Genomic DNA, 16,467 nt, shown 5'->3' with positions numbered 1-16,467 from the left:
TTAAGAACTGTGAAAATATCAGGATGTAAAATCACAGCATTAAGATGTTGATTCAAAAAGTTCACATGTTGAATCTTTAGTGTCTTCTTATTACAACTAACTGTAGTTGCAAAGAACTTAGTCCAAGCACTTCTCTCCAGCTTTTGTTGTTGCTTTATTACAGACAGCAACCTCTTAGATCATAAATAACTGGCTTGTTAGTGACGGGCAGGAACAACTTTTCCACCGTCGTTACTCACGTCATTAGTCCTATCACCTTTAGATATTGATTGGGTGGTGAGAGAGCCGTGACACAGAGAAACGCATTGCCGTTCCAACTGAACTGTTTTCAAGTGAGAGCACTGTGAGCATAGCAGGAAAAAATCTGTGCGCTAAGGGTGTTTTTGCAATGCTCAGTGAGCACTGTTAACACTGAACATTGTATTTGTATAGAAAGTAGACACTGCCAGAGCAAAAACAGCTGTCAGTGGACACACACCCTAAATTGACGGGTTTTTTTAGATTGATTTCAACAAAAGGAAGTATATTTTCAGAAAACATGTGTAAACTGTTCTGAGCAGCAGCTATATTATCCAGATGATACGGCAATATGGTCTCCATTTTGAAACACGGGGGATCAACTTGATGCCGGCTATCCCATAAATAAGCTGCGGTGCTTAGCGTCGGCCCAGATCGGGATGCAGGTCCCACGCTCCCCGTTTCACTCTAGCCCCAGCCTGGCGGGCCAGTTTAACTCACTCCAGCGGCTTTACGCGGCTAATTTATGCCCATCCCTTCCTTTCGTACCCTCTTTAAAACACCACAGTGGCCGTGGGTGGGTGAAAGAGGGATGTGGAGTGTGTGTGAGGTGGTGGGCTTTGTGTAGTGGGACCCTGATGAACTTAGCCTTTGCATTCACCAGAAAGCTGCTAAAACATATGCGTGCTAATGGGAAAAGCTTGATGGTGAGAGCACATGAACACGGCTTCAGGAAGTAGTAAATGTCACTGCTGATTCTTAATTACGTGCTCGAGTCCTCTCAGCGCTGTGGCCTGCATGTGGAGTTTTTAGAGGCTTTCTCAGGTGGGATCAGAATGTGGCTTATTCAATATGTCACCATAAACAGCACAGTAAATTGTTAGAAAATATTGTGAGCTGAGCACAGTGGTGGTTTGTTTTAGAGGAAAGAAAGTGCCTCTTTGCTTATTGTACCCTTATATCAAGACATACTTTTTTTATCGATCCAATTCTTGATTGATTTAAGTATTAAACTGACGCGCTTTTGTCTTGTCTTCCTCTCTTTACACCAAACTGGTCACGGCAGATGGCCCCGCCCCTCCCTGAGCCTGGTTCTGCCGGAGGTTTCTTCCTGTTAAAAGAGAGTTTTTCCTTCCCACTGTCGCCATGTGTTTGCTTACAAAGGGTCGCCTGATTGTTGGGCTTTTCTCTGTTTTCATGTAGTCTTTACCTCACAACATAAACGGCTTAAGTTGACTTTTATATGCTATTTAAATGGCATTGAAATGAATTTAACTGAATTTAATTTATATACGTCATTGTTGACATGTCCATGTGACCATTTAATTTATAGTCGCCTGATTTCTTGTCCCTGGAGAATAAAGCTAACCCAAAATTTCTGTTTTTTGGTGAATTTTATGAAAACTTTCTTTGTTGATCTGGCAAATCAAGCAAGTATTTCAATTTGTCCAATGCTAGAGTTTGTAGAATAAAAAATAAGAGAATTCCCATCATGCTCTCGTTATATCTGTTTTTTTCATTAATTTTATTCATAGTTTTGTCCCTCTTAACCTTGCTGATTATATCGGGGTTTTTTGGACTGATTTAATAGCTAATGTCAAATAAATTCACCGGTAAGCTATTGTAAGCAATCCAATCTCACAGGTTGTTCTGGGGCAATGCAACTCTACAAGACCTGAGCTCTCATGTGCCTGCTATTCTGAAAAACAAATCATTTTTGCTTTCATGCATACTCCAAAAAGCTGTGGCCCCAAAATCGAGACAGAACAAATGTCTTCCTCTGCAGAGCTACGGGGAGTTCACCGAGAAGATGTACTCTAAGCCAGAAGAGATTGGCCCATCGGAGGACGAGCTGGCGTTCGTCTTTCCCTCGAGCGCATTATTTATCCCGTGCCTTTGCATGCATCCTCCCACCTGAGCCATGATACAGTAATCTCAATAGGTGTGTTTATGGCTCTGTAAATCTATCATCTTCACATTACCACCAAACACTGAAACCAGCTCGCTCGCAAGGCTCAACGATCCAGCTGACCGCTCCTCTGGATGGAGTATTAAATAATAATCAATCACGATTAAGGAACGATGAGAGGAAAAGCTTGACTCATGTGGAATGCGTGGATGTGGAAGCAGTAAAACCTAAAGCTTAGGTGACAATGTTGGAAAAAAAAGAGATATTTAGGGAGTAACATGTTTTAGCTGTAACGCTGCTTAATTTCATTTCAGCTCCCATCTGGCTTTAATTGGATTTAGATGATTGTCAGGGAATTACATCTTTATTTTAATCCTCTGGTTTTAGTGGGATGGGGAAGTGTGGTTGACTTTCAGCTGCAAGTCGTAAAATCCTTGTCCTGGTAAAACATTTTATACCGTGGCTCAGAAAGCTTTTTAAACAATGGCTTTCGTATAAATCATGCCTGGTGCACATACGTCGTCTGTGAGGGTGGTGGGAGGCTACCATTTATATCCCGCCCGAACCATTAAAGTCTTCTCGTGGGAGCTGAGGGTTCGGGCTTTCGATGTGAGTCTCTCGTTAACTCTAGCTTCATTTGTCTCTCTTCCTCAGAATGCTGGAACTGTTAAGTAATGTCATCGCATCATAATATTGTAATCTTTTAATTTGACTCTTTCTTCTGCAGCAGAGGAGCGGTATCAGTTAAACATCTGCTGCTTGGAAAGTCAACATAGTGACCCTTTACAAGACCTCAAACACATTCAGCATGAGAGAGCTTTTCTAGTCGTTTCACCAGACAGCGAGTGATGATAGAAGCGGTGTTTTCAAATGTATGGGGTTGGCTCAGTTTCCATCACATTAAAACGTAAAAACAACAACAAAGTTAACTTTAACATCATTCTATACTAATAATGATGAACAGCTCATTTTGCTGAGCAATACATGCTGTATTGTCAGCTGTTTATCACAGAGACATCATTAGGGGTTCTCAAGTGTTGTGCAACCAGGTGAAACCCTGCTCATAATCCCAGCGCTGCACACTGAGAGAGAATCGAGTGATTTTATGACAGATGGTGGTGATTTGTCACAATCAAATGAGAGATTGTATCTGCCTAAAGACAACACGGGGATGGGTGGAAGCAGCGGCCATGAAATGGTTTTTTTATTACCATACAACTGAATGTTGTTCTCATCGCGCCTGTGCAGGTTTTCTCAGGGTCTCTCTACTGGCTTCCTCCCACATTCCAAAAACATGTTAGGATAATAGGTGAGGATGGATGGATGGATGGATGGATGGATGGATGGATGGATGGATGGATGGATGGATGGATGGATGGGCAACTACATTTCCCTCATCTTTACTTTTTTCACTTGTTAATGATATCGTTTGGGGGGAAAAAGAAATATCAACCAGTGTGTCTGTGGTAATTCAAAGCTTAACAACTTCATATAATCTTTAATTGAGGGCTTTAGATTATTTTTAATTAGATTGAAAACATCACATGAACAGTAGTGTTATGGGCATATTTTTTTTAAATATAGACACAAAAAGCAGGAATACTGAGAAAAAGATAAGTTTGAGTACAAAGGTGATTAACCTTGCATAAATTACAGGAAAACACAAGCGACAGAGGGCAAAACATTAAAGCGACGGCAGGACCACAAGGAGAACTGGTGAGTCAGCAAGTAAGTGTAAAGTAACAGCTAAAAAAGGAAAACGGAAGATGACAAAAACTAACACAGAATCCAACTGGTGAAAACCAGTGAGGGTCGGGAAGATGATTAGAAGCGATTGAAGGTAAATGAACAGGGACTTTTGGTTGTTGCTGTCAGACAAGCTGGTCTGAGTGTATCAGAAGCTGCTGATCTGCTGGGATTTTCCCACACAGCCGTCGCTTGGATTTACAGAGAAAATGTGAAGTGAGTTCCAGTTCTCTAGATGAAAGATGCCTCATTGATGTCAGAGGTCAGAAGAGAATGGCCCAACTGCCCCGAGGTGATAGAAAGGCAACAGTAACTAATAGCTACTGGTTACAATCAGAAGAGCATCTCTAAGCATGGAAGATGTGAAAACTTGAAGCAGAAGGGCTACAGCACCAGGAAACAGCACCAGCCACCACTCCTATCAGCTAAACATCAAGTATTGATCCATCCTGCTTTCTATGGGCGGTTGTGGCTGGTGGCGTAATGATGTGAGGGATATTTTCTTGATACACTTTGGGGCCCTTATTACCAACTGAGCATCATTTACACACCACAGCCTACCTGAATATTGTTAGTAACCATTTCCATCCCTCTATGACCACAGTGTCACCTCCAACTGGTTTCGTGAACATGACAGTGAGTTCAATGTACTCAAATGGCCTCTACAGTCACCACATTTGATTCCAATAGAGCACCTTTGGGATGTGGTAGAGTTGAAGATTCACATTATGGATGTGCAGCTGACAAATCTGCAGCCATTGCGTGATGCTGTCATGTCAATATGGACCAAAATCTTTGAGTAATGTTTTCAGCACTTTGTTGAATCGATGACTTCAGTCAGGAAAACTTGGGTGAACTTTAATAGGACTTTTACCATCATGTGAATGCGCTCACTTTAAGTTTTAACTGCAAAATAAAAGGGGATCTAAATTAGCTGTTGGCTTGTTTACAGTCAGTCTTCTTGTTTCTGGCTCTGTGAGATTGTTGTTGTGATTCAACCTTGTTCCCATATGTCAGCAATTACTTTGGGGCAGCCAATGTTATCCTAACCCATTGTTTCATATTAAAGCAGAATCATCTTTTAAGACAGTGGAGCATTTGTCTGTGGACAGTCATTTCCCCTAATCCTCACAACCTCCTGCATGCTTCTCTCATGCAACCTAATATCCGAGCCTGCCCTTGTGTAAAATAACAATGCGCTCTATCCTTTTTCTCACCTCATCATCTTCATGGATTGTTGTTTAAATTGTCAGGAGACACCTTCGGCAGTGTTGTGGTAGAGAGCCGTCTCCAAGCTCGTGTCAATCAAAACCGTTAATTTCCTCCTCGGGTGTTTGGTTTTAAGCTCCAGGCACATCATTGATGCCACGGTTTATTTTCTGTAGTCACACATTGGCAAATACGAGAAGGATTTCTTCTAAAAGTAAATATCACAGGGTTATGGATTGAGAATGCATGGGCCGCATCAGCCTGTGAACATGTCAAAGTCCACGTCCTTCCCTGCTGGCACCACAGACTACACCAGTGTGTGTGCGTTAAGATAATTCCCCAATTCATGGAACATGCTCAACCTACCAAATCAAACAAGCTAAGTCCGATTCTGTCAGTGACTTTGGACTTCGAGACAGGTTTGCTTTGTAGAGCTGAAATATAAAAAAGTGTATGTGTGCCGTGTTAAGTGTCGAGACGTCTGCTCCGATGTTGTGATTAGGGTGGCTGACTATTTGCTCTGGAGTGCAGCACATTCCTCTCAGCCTTAATTGATACCAATTATGCGGCTTTTGATTTGGTGTTTGATTGGGAAGAAGATGTGAGGCCTTGATTCGAAGGGCACAGAGTTTTTATTGTGTTTGGAACCTCGGGGTTGGATGCCTGAATGATAGCCTGCTACCTTGTGAGTAACATCAAGGAATGCCAGCGGGTCATTTTGCCTGTGCTATTTTTAATGTTGGGTTTCAGATTTTTGTTTTTTTGCGTCCTGCCATCGCAAAAGGAAGCTGGAAAGCCACTCAGTGTATAAGTATATTCCCCCTGTGCCAAAGGGTTGTCCATCTTACTGGGTGTTTTTTTTTTCTTTAAATAACTACAGGATTTGTCCCTCCAGGGGACACCTGGCTTGTCCCCCACCTCCACGGTGTAAATGTTCTCTAGCTTAAACTGCCAGATGTTATAAAAGGCTCCATTGAAGTAAACCTTTAGCTCATAAAAAAGGGGGTTGTAGGCGGGTGGCTGAAAAGTCTATCCTGATAGCTTCAGTGACCACACTATGTCATCTGATTTAACATGGAGGCTCACATATGTAACTCTATGGGAAAAATAAAGTGATTTGGAGCCAAAGGTGAAGTATGGCAGTGCCAAATGTGTCTCTGCTTTGCTCAGATGTGTAATTGAAGTCACCAGTTCTGCGCAAGCAGGCTGGAAATAAAAGGTTAATTCTAAAGATGTCACAGTATGACTGAGAGTTTCTGACATTTCCAACACAGAGTGAGGGAAAACGACAGAGAGGGAAAAAACCCATCCAAAGCTTAAAAGAAAGAGGAAGCAGTGGCATGAGTGAGACGGAAACTTGAGATATTAGGAAAAGAAATGGAAAAGAAGAAAATTGGTTTACAGTTGTCTGTCTGCCATTATTCCTTCTCTCTGACAGTCTGACCCACACACACACACACACACACACACACACACACACACACACACACACACACACACACACACACACACAAACATGCAAAGCTGTGAAGCTGCTGCTGGCCCAGCTTCTTGTTTGTACTAACACTGTCATCTGAAGCCCATTTATTGATTGGCTAATGTGCCAGACCTGAGGGCTCATGGTGCTTGGATCAACCCCCCCCCCGCCCTTCCGATTACTTCCTCCAACTTTCATGCAGTGCACGCTCTAAAACGGACACACACGCACACACATTCACCCACGCTCTCCCTGCCCCCTCTCCCTCCCTCCGCTTCCCCAAGATACTCTTGAGAAAGAACGGGAGCAAGTCAGACAGGAGACGGCAGGCAGGGAGGCAGACACAGCACGCAGAGTGACCCACGGAGGAGGCCGTCACGCATTGGACCCAGACACACACGCAGAAGTACTCACGAGCAGACCTGGAGGGACTGGGTCTCACACACGCGCGCGCGCACACACACACACTTTGAAAAAGGCATGGAACAAGACTTTTCACCCTGCATGCTGTTGATGACAGCTCTTCTACTTCTGGTACTGTGATTTTTACCCTGTTATCTCAATTGCATTTTAAAGTTTTTATTTTGTCTTTGGTTATTAATGTCCTCTAAAAGCATCTATTTGAGTGTTTATGCTTGCATGTGTGTGTATTTTGAAGTAAGCAGTGCACTCTCCACATCCTGGAGTCTTCTCAACAGTAGCTTTGCCAGGTCAGCTACAGCAGTCCTGCAGCATTGTCTTATTATATTATTATGTTTTTTAACCTAAGCCATGAAAAAAGGACTTGTGCATGCGGAGGTCAGCGAGCTGCAGGCTCACTGTTACATTACAGTGCCTTCCTCACAGCGTGACCGTGAGTACAGTACTGTGCTGCGCAGTGCTGGCCACATGACAAGGGATTTAGCAGATGTGCAAATATCATGTGTCTTTGCCAACTGCAAAGGCCGTCGTATTGACACAGTCTGCAAAAGAAGGCACCAGAGTCGGGTTTCTTTTTCCCCTTTTTCAGGAGTTTTCCATCTTCGGGGAAAGTGTTTTTAGTCTCAGCTGCTGACAGGTGACTTAAATAGAATCCGTCCATCAGAATAACTCATAACGTGGAGTTAAGTGATCTTTAATCATATGCTCATTTCCGCTTTTTTACCTTGTGGAAAAACAAAGGCCTTGCGGTTGTCACCCTCGTGTATTTGCTCTGGTTTTTTTTCACAGCATGAGCGCCAGTGAGCAAATAATAGTTTGTGTTTGCAAAGGTGCTTTTGCAAAGAGTTTTAGGAAGCATTATGAGTCAGTTATGGGTGCATGAACGCTCAAATGAAATAAGAAGCGCGATAGATCATAGCAGAAGCGGTGGGACGTGCAGTGATGGAGGGTTAAGGAAGAGTAGATATCTGAGCCGTTTGATTATTGGCTCCAAATCCCAGCAGGACAGCCGTCCAGCTAGCGGAGCCTTGTCTTCCTCCGCTTTCATTGAGAACAATAGCAGCGCAGCGAGCCAAACAACCTCTTCATCTCCATCCCTTCATCCTTCATCTACTTCCACTCCTCTTTCTTCGCAAGCCTCTCTGCGCCTCGAGCACTCTTGGCTTTGCAACACACAGCCTCAGTCGTAATTGAGTGCAAAATTCACTGATTGCTTTTCAAAGGAGAATTAAGGTGGTGCACTAACCGGCTGCCCAGAGCGCAGCCTGTGTTTATTTACCGGGATCCAAACATTGAAATAGTTGGCCCGTGCAGAAAGTAGCGCCGCTGCCGATATGTTTGGCTGTATGCTCCGCTGGCTGTGTTTAGGTTTTGCCATTCCTCTCTGCTGTTCCTCAGGCGTCATCAGCACTGACAGCCATTTATATCAGTCCCCACGCACTTTTAATAACGTGAACCCGCCATCCCCTCTCAGGACTGTACAGCATGGGTGTTTTTCCTCCCATGACCCAAGGAAAATAATCGGAGCCCTATTATTGCATTGTTACTGTTTTTCTTTGCACGATCCATTCATCTCTGTATTTGAAGTGCACTGCCATGCTGTTCGAGGGAGGAAAAAGGGGGTAAAGAGGTCAGCATGAACTGGCTTTCCCCTAAAAAAACCTTTCTATCTTAAAGCATTCTACTTCAAACGCAAGCCTGGATCTTCACTGTAAACTGCCCAGTAGGTGCAAATTCATTTTCTGAACACACCCCACCCCTAATGTTCAGCGGCTTCTGGGTAAATGAACTTGTTTAGGGCTCACATTTCATGCCTAATCTGCAAGAGCTGGAAATTTTAAATCACTGTCAAAAACTCTGTTGGATGTGCAGACACAAACTGCCGCCTCACGGTGTAAAAGTCCCTATTGTGCGACGCTGTCCAGAGCACACAATAGCAGCATTTCTGCAATGTTAGGAAAAGAAGTCTTTCATGGTCCAGCAGCATTATGAAGACTGAGTGGTTTAAAAAAATGATAATTTTTCTCTTGTATTCATCTGCTCCCATTGAACACTCCCAAACCCCCTTGGAAGATTGGCAGGTTACTTTATTGACTGTGTTTGCGCTTCAGCCACATTCCTGTTGCCACAGGAGGTGGACGATTTGTCCCAATGTTGGTTCCAAGTTCCAAGTCTTTTTTTTTTTTTACTTTTCCAAGTTGTCATCCATTAAACAGGTACAGGATCAGTTTTTTCCTTTACCTCAGTCTCACTGGCAGGTTTTAAATAGAATACCTTCACTGAGTCCTTGTTCTAGATAGCAAAAACAATCTGTTTCCCTTTTCACCTAATCTGAGCCCGGTATTCAGAAAATGCAGCTCTCTATTGCTTCATTCAGTCAGCTCTGGAAAGGGCATTGAGAAAAGTGAAGCAGAGGAAAACTATCTTGACTTAAACACAACAATAGATATTGCCATATTGCCTGACAGCAGCGGCATTATAACTAAACCTTTCCCTACGAGCACGGCGAGTTAGTCCACTCGGAAAATACCAAAGACTTTATGAGGTAAACAGGAGCTGAGATAGCGAGGATCTTAATTTTTTTTGGCTGTCACCCTACATCCGAGACGCATGCTGTCCTTGTAGTTGTAAAATTTAGCTTCTCATAATATTGATTTTGGGTGCCGCAGTAATATTCCCGTCTCCTCTGCCAAATACAGCACAATGCAATTAACAGAGAGAGGCACACGAGTGTGGCCCGAGCCTTAAGCAAGGACTAATATTTCAAACTTTAATGCATGACTCAGACATTTTAAATACGCAAAAGGGCCAGAAGTCAAGAACTCGTGATTACTTCCTCTTAGTGCCTCTCTTTTCCTGTCATGTGCACTTTTATTGTAGTTTTTAGGTTTTTTTAAGCTCCTCAATTTAAGGAATGGCTGCAGGAAGCCACAACTCACTTGGCTAAAGAGCTGCTTTCTGTAATGATGGGAGATCTTTGCTAAGTCATAAGGTCAAAGAGTCCAATATAAAGATGACAGTGAGCTTCAGTGATCAGTTTATTTTATCTCAGCTTCTGTAGAGCTGATGAAGGCTGATAACTGCAGACGCCTGTTATCAGAGTGTCCAAAACACTGCATATTAACGTCTCTTCTTCTGGTGTGTAGAGCTCGCGTACGGCCCGATCAGAAGAGGACAGAGACACGCTTTGGGACGCCTGGGGTTCCTGGAGTGAATGCTCTCGTACATGTGGCGGAGGAGCCTCCTACTCCCTCAGACGATGCCTCAGTTCCAAGTAAGACCCAAAAGCTTCACAGAGGTAACCTGTGAGAGAACATGCAACAGTGTCGGGAGAGCTGGTCTGGTTCTCTTCATAGAGTAATATTAACATTTGCAAGGCTAACGTCTCCTGCAACATCAGACTTTTCAGAAGGAGAAGCCGCACACGTAAAAATATTGATGATGGAGAAATAAAGATTAGAGATTGCTCACATTCTTGCAGACATTACTAGAAGTTAACATACTAAACTGCTTTTCCTTATTTCTGTCATTGAGGTAAATATTATAGTTGTGGGTGGGTGTTAAATAATGGGGTCAGTGTATTTACTACTTCATATTAGCCAAAAGTTCAACTTAAGACTCCTCTAGAAGCTCAATTTCAGGTGTTTTTTCCAAATAATGGGTCTTGCTGACATCAGAGAGAGCGGATATCCTAATATGGTCATCTAATTTGTAAGAGGCAGCCAAGCAGCCAAAAACCTCTTAAAGGGAGAGAAGCTAAAAGACAAATGAGGATTATTTTATTTTTACAATCCTTTGGGCAGCATTTACACTGATATCAGGTCTAAAAATCTCAGATGCAGAAAAAATTCCAGAAAAAACAATCATTATGAGAAGCAGGGGCATAAAGAGCCTTTTTAAAACAAAAATCAGTGGCCTGATGTAACTGTTGAGTTTATAGCGCAGTCATTAAATGATGACTACATCACAGCAGGAGAGCACTTGCTGTAAATTGAAAGTTAGAACCTCAGTGACCCTCAGAAAAATGGAAACATCCCACCGGCAATTTGTTAGCGTGTGTTCAAACGTGATCTGAGCTAATCTCCTCTTCTAAAGTAGAAAGTCCTGACTGAAGTTGGACGGATTTCCATCAAAATGCAACATCATTGCTTTTAGGTTTAGGCAGGGGTTTTAATAGTGTGAGTAAATCCCACAAATCAAATCCTCCATTCCCTTGGGTTGTAAGTGGAGTGCTCAAAATACACATGACTGTTAAAGATCCCTGAGTGGATCCACTATGGACCCGTCTAGACAGCCATGTGAGCCAAAATCTTGAATTCATCATTGACATTTGGAATCTGAATTTCAGTAATGACCCCAACATGTTTCCTCACAGATCAGAGCAGAACAATCAGTGACTCTTGCGAAACTACATGCCGCTTTTAATAAGTGTTTTATGTGACAGAATTTGGGCTGTGCAAACACGGAGTCCCGCATTGGATGGATTCCCACTGCTCATCATCTCATGCTTATATCAGGAACCTCTTAATCCTTGTGCCAGAGTCACCTGGTCGGTAAGGTTTCAAGCTAACCCACAGTGCTCCAAGATTAAAGCTCAGGGACCGAGTGCATTGGGTAAAGTGGTCAATTATAAACAAATTTAAGGAACAAGTGGGAAAAATGGACATAAGAAGGGAGACAGTACATTTTCCTTAGAAATGTTGTCACATTTATAGGCTGGGAAATAGCTGCAGGGTGACTTCACTTGCATTCCTCTGTTTTACAGTTCCCAGAATATACTGCTGCTCAACTCAAGGTAACCAGTGACGTTTGCTGCTGGCTGCAGAGGTAGCACCCCTAGTGACAGGACTAGTCACTCAAATCATGAAACAGTGCAATAGTCTAGGATCAAACTGCCAGAACAACTCACATCATTCTTGAGGTCACAACCGAGGTACTGTGAAAGGCTCTCATATGTCTGCAACCATGAATCCATCTGCACTGGCACTAGACAAAAAGACTGAGCAGCATACGAGTGCCAGAGGGCCCCCACCCCCCACCCCCCGTGTACTGCACTGTAAACATTGAGGTCAATGTCTCTTTGAGGAGTTCATTTCACGATCTCTGGAGCAACCACTTCTCTTTGCCTGCCCAGAATATTTTGGTCAGACAAACCTCAGGAGCAATTGACTTGTTAAGAGGTGTTTGGGGCTTGAGCTTCATACGGGACATAGGCAGCGTGTGTATGTGTTGATGTACATTCTCCGCCTCCTCTAAGTCCAGGCAGGTTTGTTTACCAACTCTGGCAGTTGCCATAATGTATGGAGCTCTTGAGCAAATGGTAGGAGGCTTCGTTCCACCTTGTCCCACCTCACCCTGCTCTTGCGTGGGAATGAGGGAGTCGTAGCCTGGCCTCGGGTAGCAGATCAAACGGCATCATTAAAAAGCATAGCACAAGGCCCCTTGTGTATGTGTATGTGTGTGTGTGTGTGTGTGTGTGACTCTTTGGAAAAGGGAGCTGGAAATAGGCCTGCAACACCCTCCAAACCAATACCATTCCAACTCTCTGACTTTTTAATGCACACACGCACATACAGGGCACTTATTGCTACTGCAAAACACACCAGAGTTAGTTAACCTCTCGAAAGGGCACGTGCAGAAGTACAGACTATCCGCAGATTACCTGGCCTTCATTACTTCTATCCACACAAGTTACTGCACTTGATCGCCGGCTTCTTTATTAACAGCAGCATAGCTGGTTGGATCCAAGTGTGAACATATGGATTAGATGTCATGGCAAGAAAAAGTGCTGCTCCAATATTAATGAAGCACTAGGCAGGAAAATATTAATCTGTATATGTTATTAAAAAGAAAAAAAGAAAGATCCAACCTCAACTTTGTTTAGAAGAAATTCACAAAGAATTTGACTGTGTCGTTTGTCACCATGACACCAATGGGAAGTAAATATCAACAACTGTAGGCAGGAGATGTTTCCTGTAGCAATGCGGTCACATATGTACTGAAATTATACAGTGGGTGACATGAAGTGACATTAGGCTGTGAAGGCATGCCGCAACTTTTTAAAGGCAAAAGTGGGTGAAAGTGAAATTTCTCCAGGGCAATGAAATGTTAAATTAAGGTTGGCCTAGCAACCAAGATTATGTCTCTTTTACAGCCTTGGGAACCACTCTGTGTGGTCCATGCTGTGTTATTAACACCTCCATCCTTTTTAGTAATATTCCTAACAGTAGTAGACCTACAGCTCTGCCCTACAAATGACTAAAAAGACAAAAGATGTCATGATTAATTTCACTGACAACTGCAATATTTTTGCCTAATCTCACGGTACTCTGGCCTCTGTTATGCTCTTTGTTCCATCTTTTTCAGCTTCACATTATCCCCCTGAGATAAAACAGTAAACTCTTAGCTTTCCTAAACTGATCAATAGCAGAGCTCATAGCTTGAGCATATTTTAGGCGTTAGCAAATCAGCTACATTTTTGTGTGCCCACATGCCTCAAGTGTATCAATATTGTGGCGTGGGTTTTGGAGCCCTGCGTGCAATTACTTTCAATCTTGCGAGAAGAGTTGATGACATATATATGGACATTATGGGCCGGATGAATTTTACTGTGTATCCAATACTAGCCCAATTTTTTTATGGTTACAATAGATTTCTCTTTTTTCTGTTTAATGCTATAGATGGTACTTTTAGTCTTTGTTGAGTCTCGTGCAGTTAACTAATGAGCGCACTCTCTGTAGTTGTCTTTTTGTGTTTGGGGTCACAGTTTGTGAGTTATGTTTTATGTGCTCCAAGACTTCTGATATTTCAACCGAGTTATTTTTCCCTAACCTATGATGACGCCATGATGAATCCCATGTCCTGGCCCTACGTCTGCTTAGCCTCCACTTTAGAGCTTCTAAAATCAAAAGGAAATGAAAAGGGAAATTCATTTTATTCCCTTTGCCTCTTTACGTCTCGTTTATATATTGCTTGTCCCAGTGTGAGTTTCCACGCTGATCCAGATCTTAGCTACCTGTCTCTCAACTCTTGGTCTTTGAAAGTCTCTTGTTAGGGGTTCAGGCCCCATGGCCTACTGTTTGATTTGGCAGAGGGGACCGTCTGGATTCGTCACAGGTTCTAATGTTCTTGCCATGCCACATGGTCCACATCCACTCCCTCCATTCTCTGGAATAACATTGTAAAAAACCTTAAGCCTTCGTTCACTGCTGAGTCCAAAGTCAGTGACGTCTCCAATCATGATTCCAGATTAGCTAAGGGCCAGTGACACTGGAATTCCTCTTAACTTCCCAAAAGAATACCATTTGATTAGTTTCCACTGGGGTCTTTGATAATTGCCCTATCATAGTCACCATCAATGGTTTATCATCACTCTGCATCAAAGCACAAAGAAATCCTCATTTTCAATAAGTGGTTAGCTCGATAATTTGGGCAGAGACAAAGCAGACTGTCATGCAGGGAGTCGTGATCCAAACTGCTCCAATCTGTTCAGCAGACACAGGCTGGAGGGCTTTACTCTGTCTGCGTTACTACTGCGTGCAGTTTTGCATTTTTTCAGACACACAGAGAAAATGGGACTCCTATTTTTAAATGTTGTGAAACTCGTGTTAAAGCTTTAGATTTTTGAGATTTTCTTTTACAAGTAGTAAGCTTGAAGTCAAATTGTCTATAAAGATTATTCATATCGCAGAGAATGGAGGAACATATGTCGAGTGTGGAAACTGAACTAGAGCCTGACTGCAGGGGAAATAATAGCTATTTGCTGTTATATCTATATCGGCATATATAGTAGCCAATAAATGAAAATGCAAAAGGTAAAGAAATAACACAGTTTTATGCGTTTTGCAGAATTTGTCCATCACAGTGCAATCTAATGCAGCAAGTGCTTGAAATCCACAAACAACAACCAGCTGGGCAGGTTGTAAGTACAGTTAGCAGCGCAGAAAGTTAAATTATTCATCAAATAATTGCATTGAAGTTCTTCAAAAGGCACCAATGCCACAAACAGTGGTCCAGTTCACTAACAGATAGCTAGTGACTACTTGGCCACTGTGCTGCTGTTCTTTCCTTTCAGTCAAAGCAGCCGTGCTCAGAACTTTGATAACTTTAAGTCTCAATGATAACAATTTTAAACAATGTAGCCCTGTACAATTGTTTATGAAGGTGAATATTAGCTATAGATGTCATTTAAAGCAGGCTGTTAATGTTTATTTCTTCTGTGTCGTTGGGCTTTATTCCACAGTCTTTTAAATGCTTTGTGAGCCACCCTCAAGTGGTCATTTCAGGAACTGCAGGTTTTATCAGCTTCATTTCTCATCTTCAGCGTGCCACTGGATAATTATGCACAGTTACTTTGTGTGAAATACGCTGTTAAAGCTTTGCAAACGCACCACAGACTTATGTTCGTGGGTTGCCACATCAGCGCTATAATTTTCAATATGAATAATGAGGGAAGAGTCATTGGATATAACAACTCCTTCAGATGATGATGACTGGTTCACGTTATGGTTTGTTTTATCATTCTCTCCCACGGCCTATTTACCCATGGTTTCTTTTTTTTTTCCTTCTGTAGGACCTGCGAAGGACAGAATATCAAATATCGCACATGCAGCAATGTGGTAAGTTGAACCCACTCATCTTTGTGTCGTGGATGTCGACACAGCTTTCAAATGTTTTTATTGAAGAAGTAAAACTGATATGGCAAATTGTGTCTAAAAGATTTATGGGTACGGGGTGTAATTCGGTGATTTGGGATCTTGCTGTTTGAGAGAAAGTAAGAAGTTGCATCAAACTTCTTCTGTTTCCATTTATTCTGCTAATTTCATGCAGCAGTCTTCTTCCCACACACACATTTAGAGATGGAAGACTTCATTCGCCCTGCCTTTTTCAAGAATGTAAAATATTTTAAAATATGTTTTAATGTCCCTCAGGATTGCCCTTCAGATGCCGGTGATTTCCGTGCCCAGCAGTGTTCAGCTCACGCAGATGAGCAATACCAGGACCAGTACCACGAGTGGCTGCCGGTATACAACGACCCAGACAACCCGTGTGCTCTCAAATGCAAAGCCAAGGGCTCAGGCCTTGTGGTGGAGCTGGCGCCCAAGGTGCTGGATGGGACACGCTGTTACACAGAGTCTTTGGACATGTGCATCAGTGGTATCTGCCAGGTCAGTAACCATGTCATGAACCTCAATTGCTTTGAAGTCATCAAGAATTTTGGTTTATTTCTTTTAATTTTTGAAGCCAAGATGTACATCTTGTGGGACTTGCATATAAATACTTCTTTTTTTCAGTAAACTAAGCAAATCCTTATATTTAAGATCAGCTCACCTTAAAAATAACTGAGAAGTTGATCTTCCAAAGTAAATATATCCCAGTGTGTTGTAAAAAGTTTAGATTAAGCTAGTGAGGCAAGTGAAGTCTGTGTGATGCTCTGTGCAGCTCTTTGATTGGCAACCTTGGGTCCTGG

The 16,467-nt window shown here is 42.6% G+C and overlaps 1 protein-coding gene across 2 annotated transcripts in view; it reads left to right on the top strand.

The window, feature by feature from the left end:
• LOC102303242 (ADAMTS-like protein 1) overlaps positions 1–16,467 on the top strand; it is a 96,648-nt gene that overhangs the window by 60,142 nt on the left and 20,039 nt on the right. For both annotated transcript variants that reach the window (XM_005927695.3, XM_005927698.3), the window contains exons 3-5: positions 10,145–10,272; positions 15,571–15,616; positions 15,929–16,165. In XM_005927695.3, coding sequence (XP_005927757.2) covers positions 10,145–10,272; positions 15,571–15,616; positions 15,929–16,165 — 411 coding nt within the window. The remainder of the gene's footprint in view (positions 1–10,144; positions 10,273–15,570; positions 15,617–15,928; positions 16,166–16,467) is intronic.

The sequence above is a fragment of the Haplochromis burtoni genome, unplaced genomic scaffold, assembly GCF_018398535.1.
Source record: "Haplochromis burtoni strain Fernald_Lab_line unplaced genomic scaffold, NCSU_Asbu1 Contig_102, whole genome shotgun sequence".
In the NCBI taxonomy this organism is placed as follows: Eukaryota; Metazoa; Chordata; class Actinopteri; order Cichliformes; family Cichlidae; genus Haplochromis; species Haplochromis burtoni.
The sequence above is the reverse complement of the archived record's forward strand: the minus strand, read 5'-3'. Positions and strand labels throughout refer to the sequence as shown.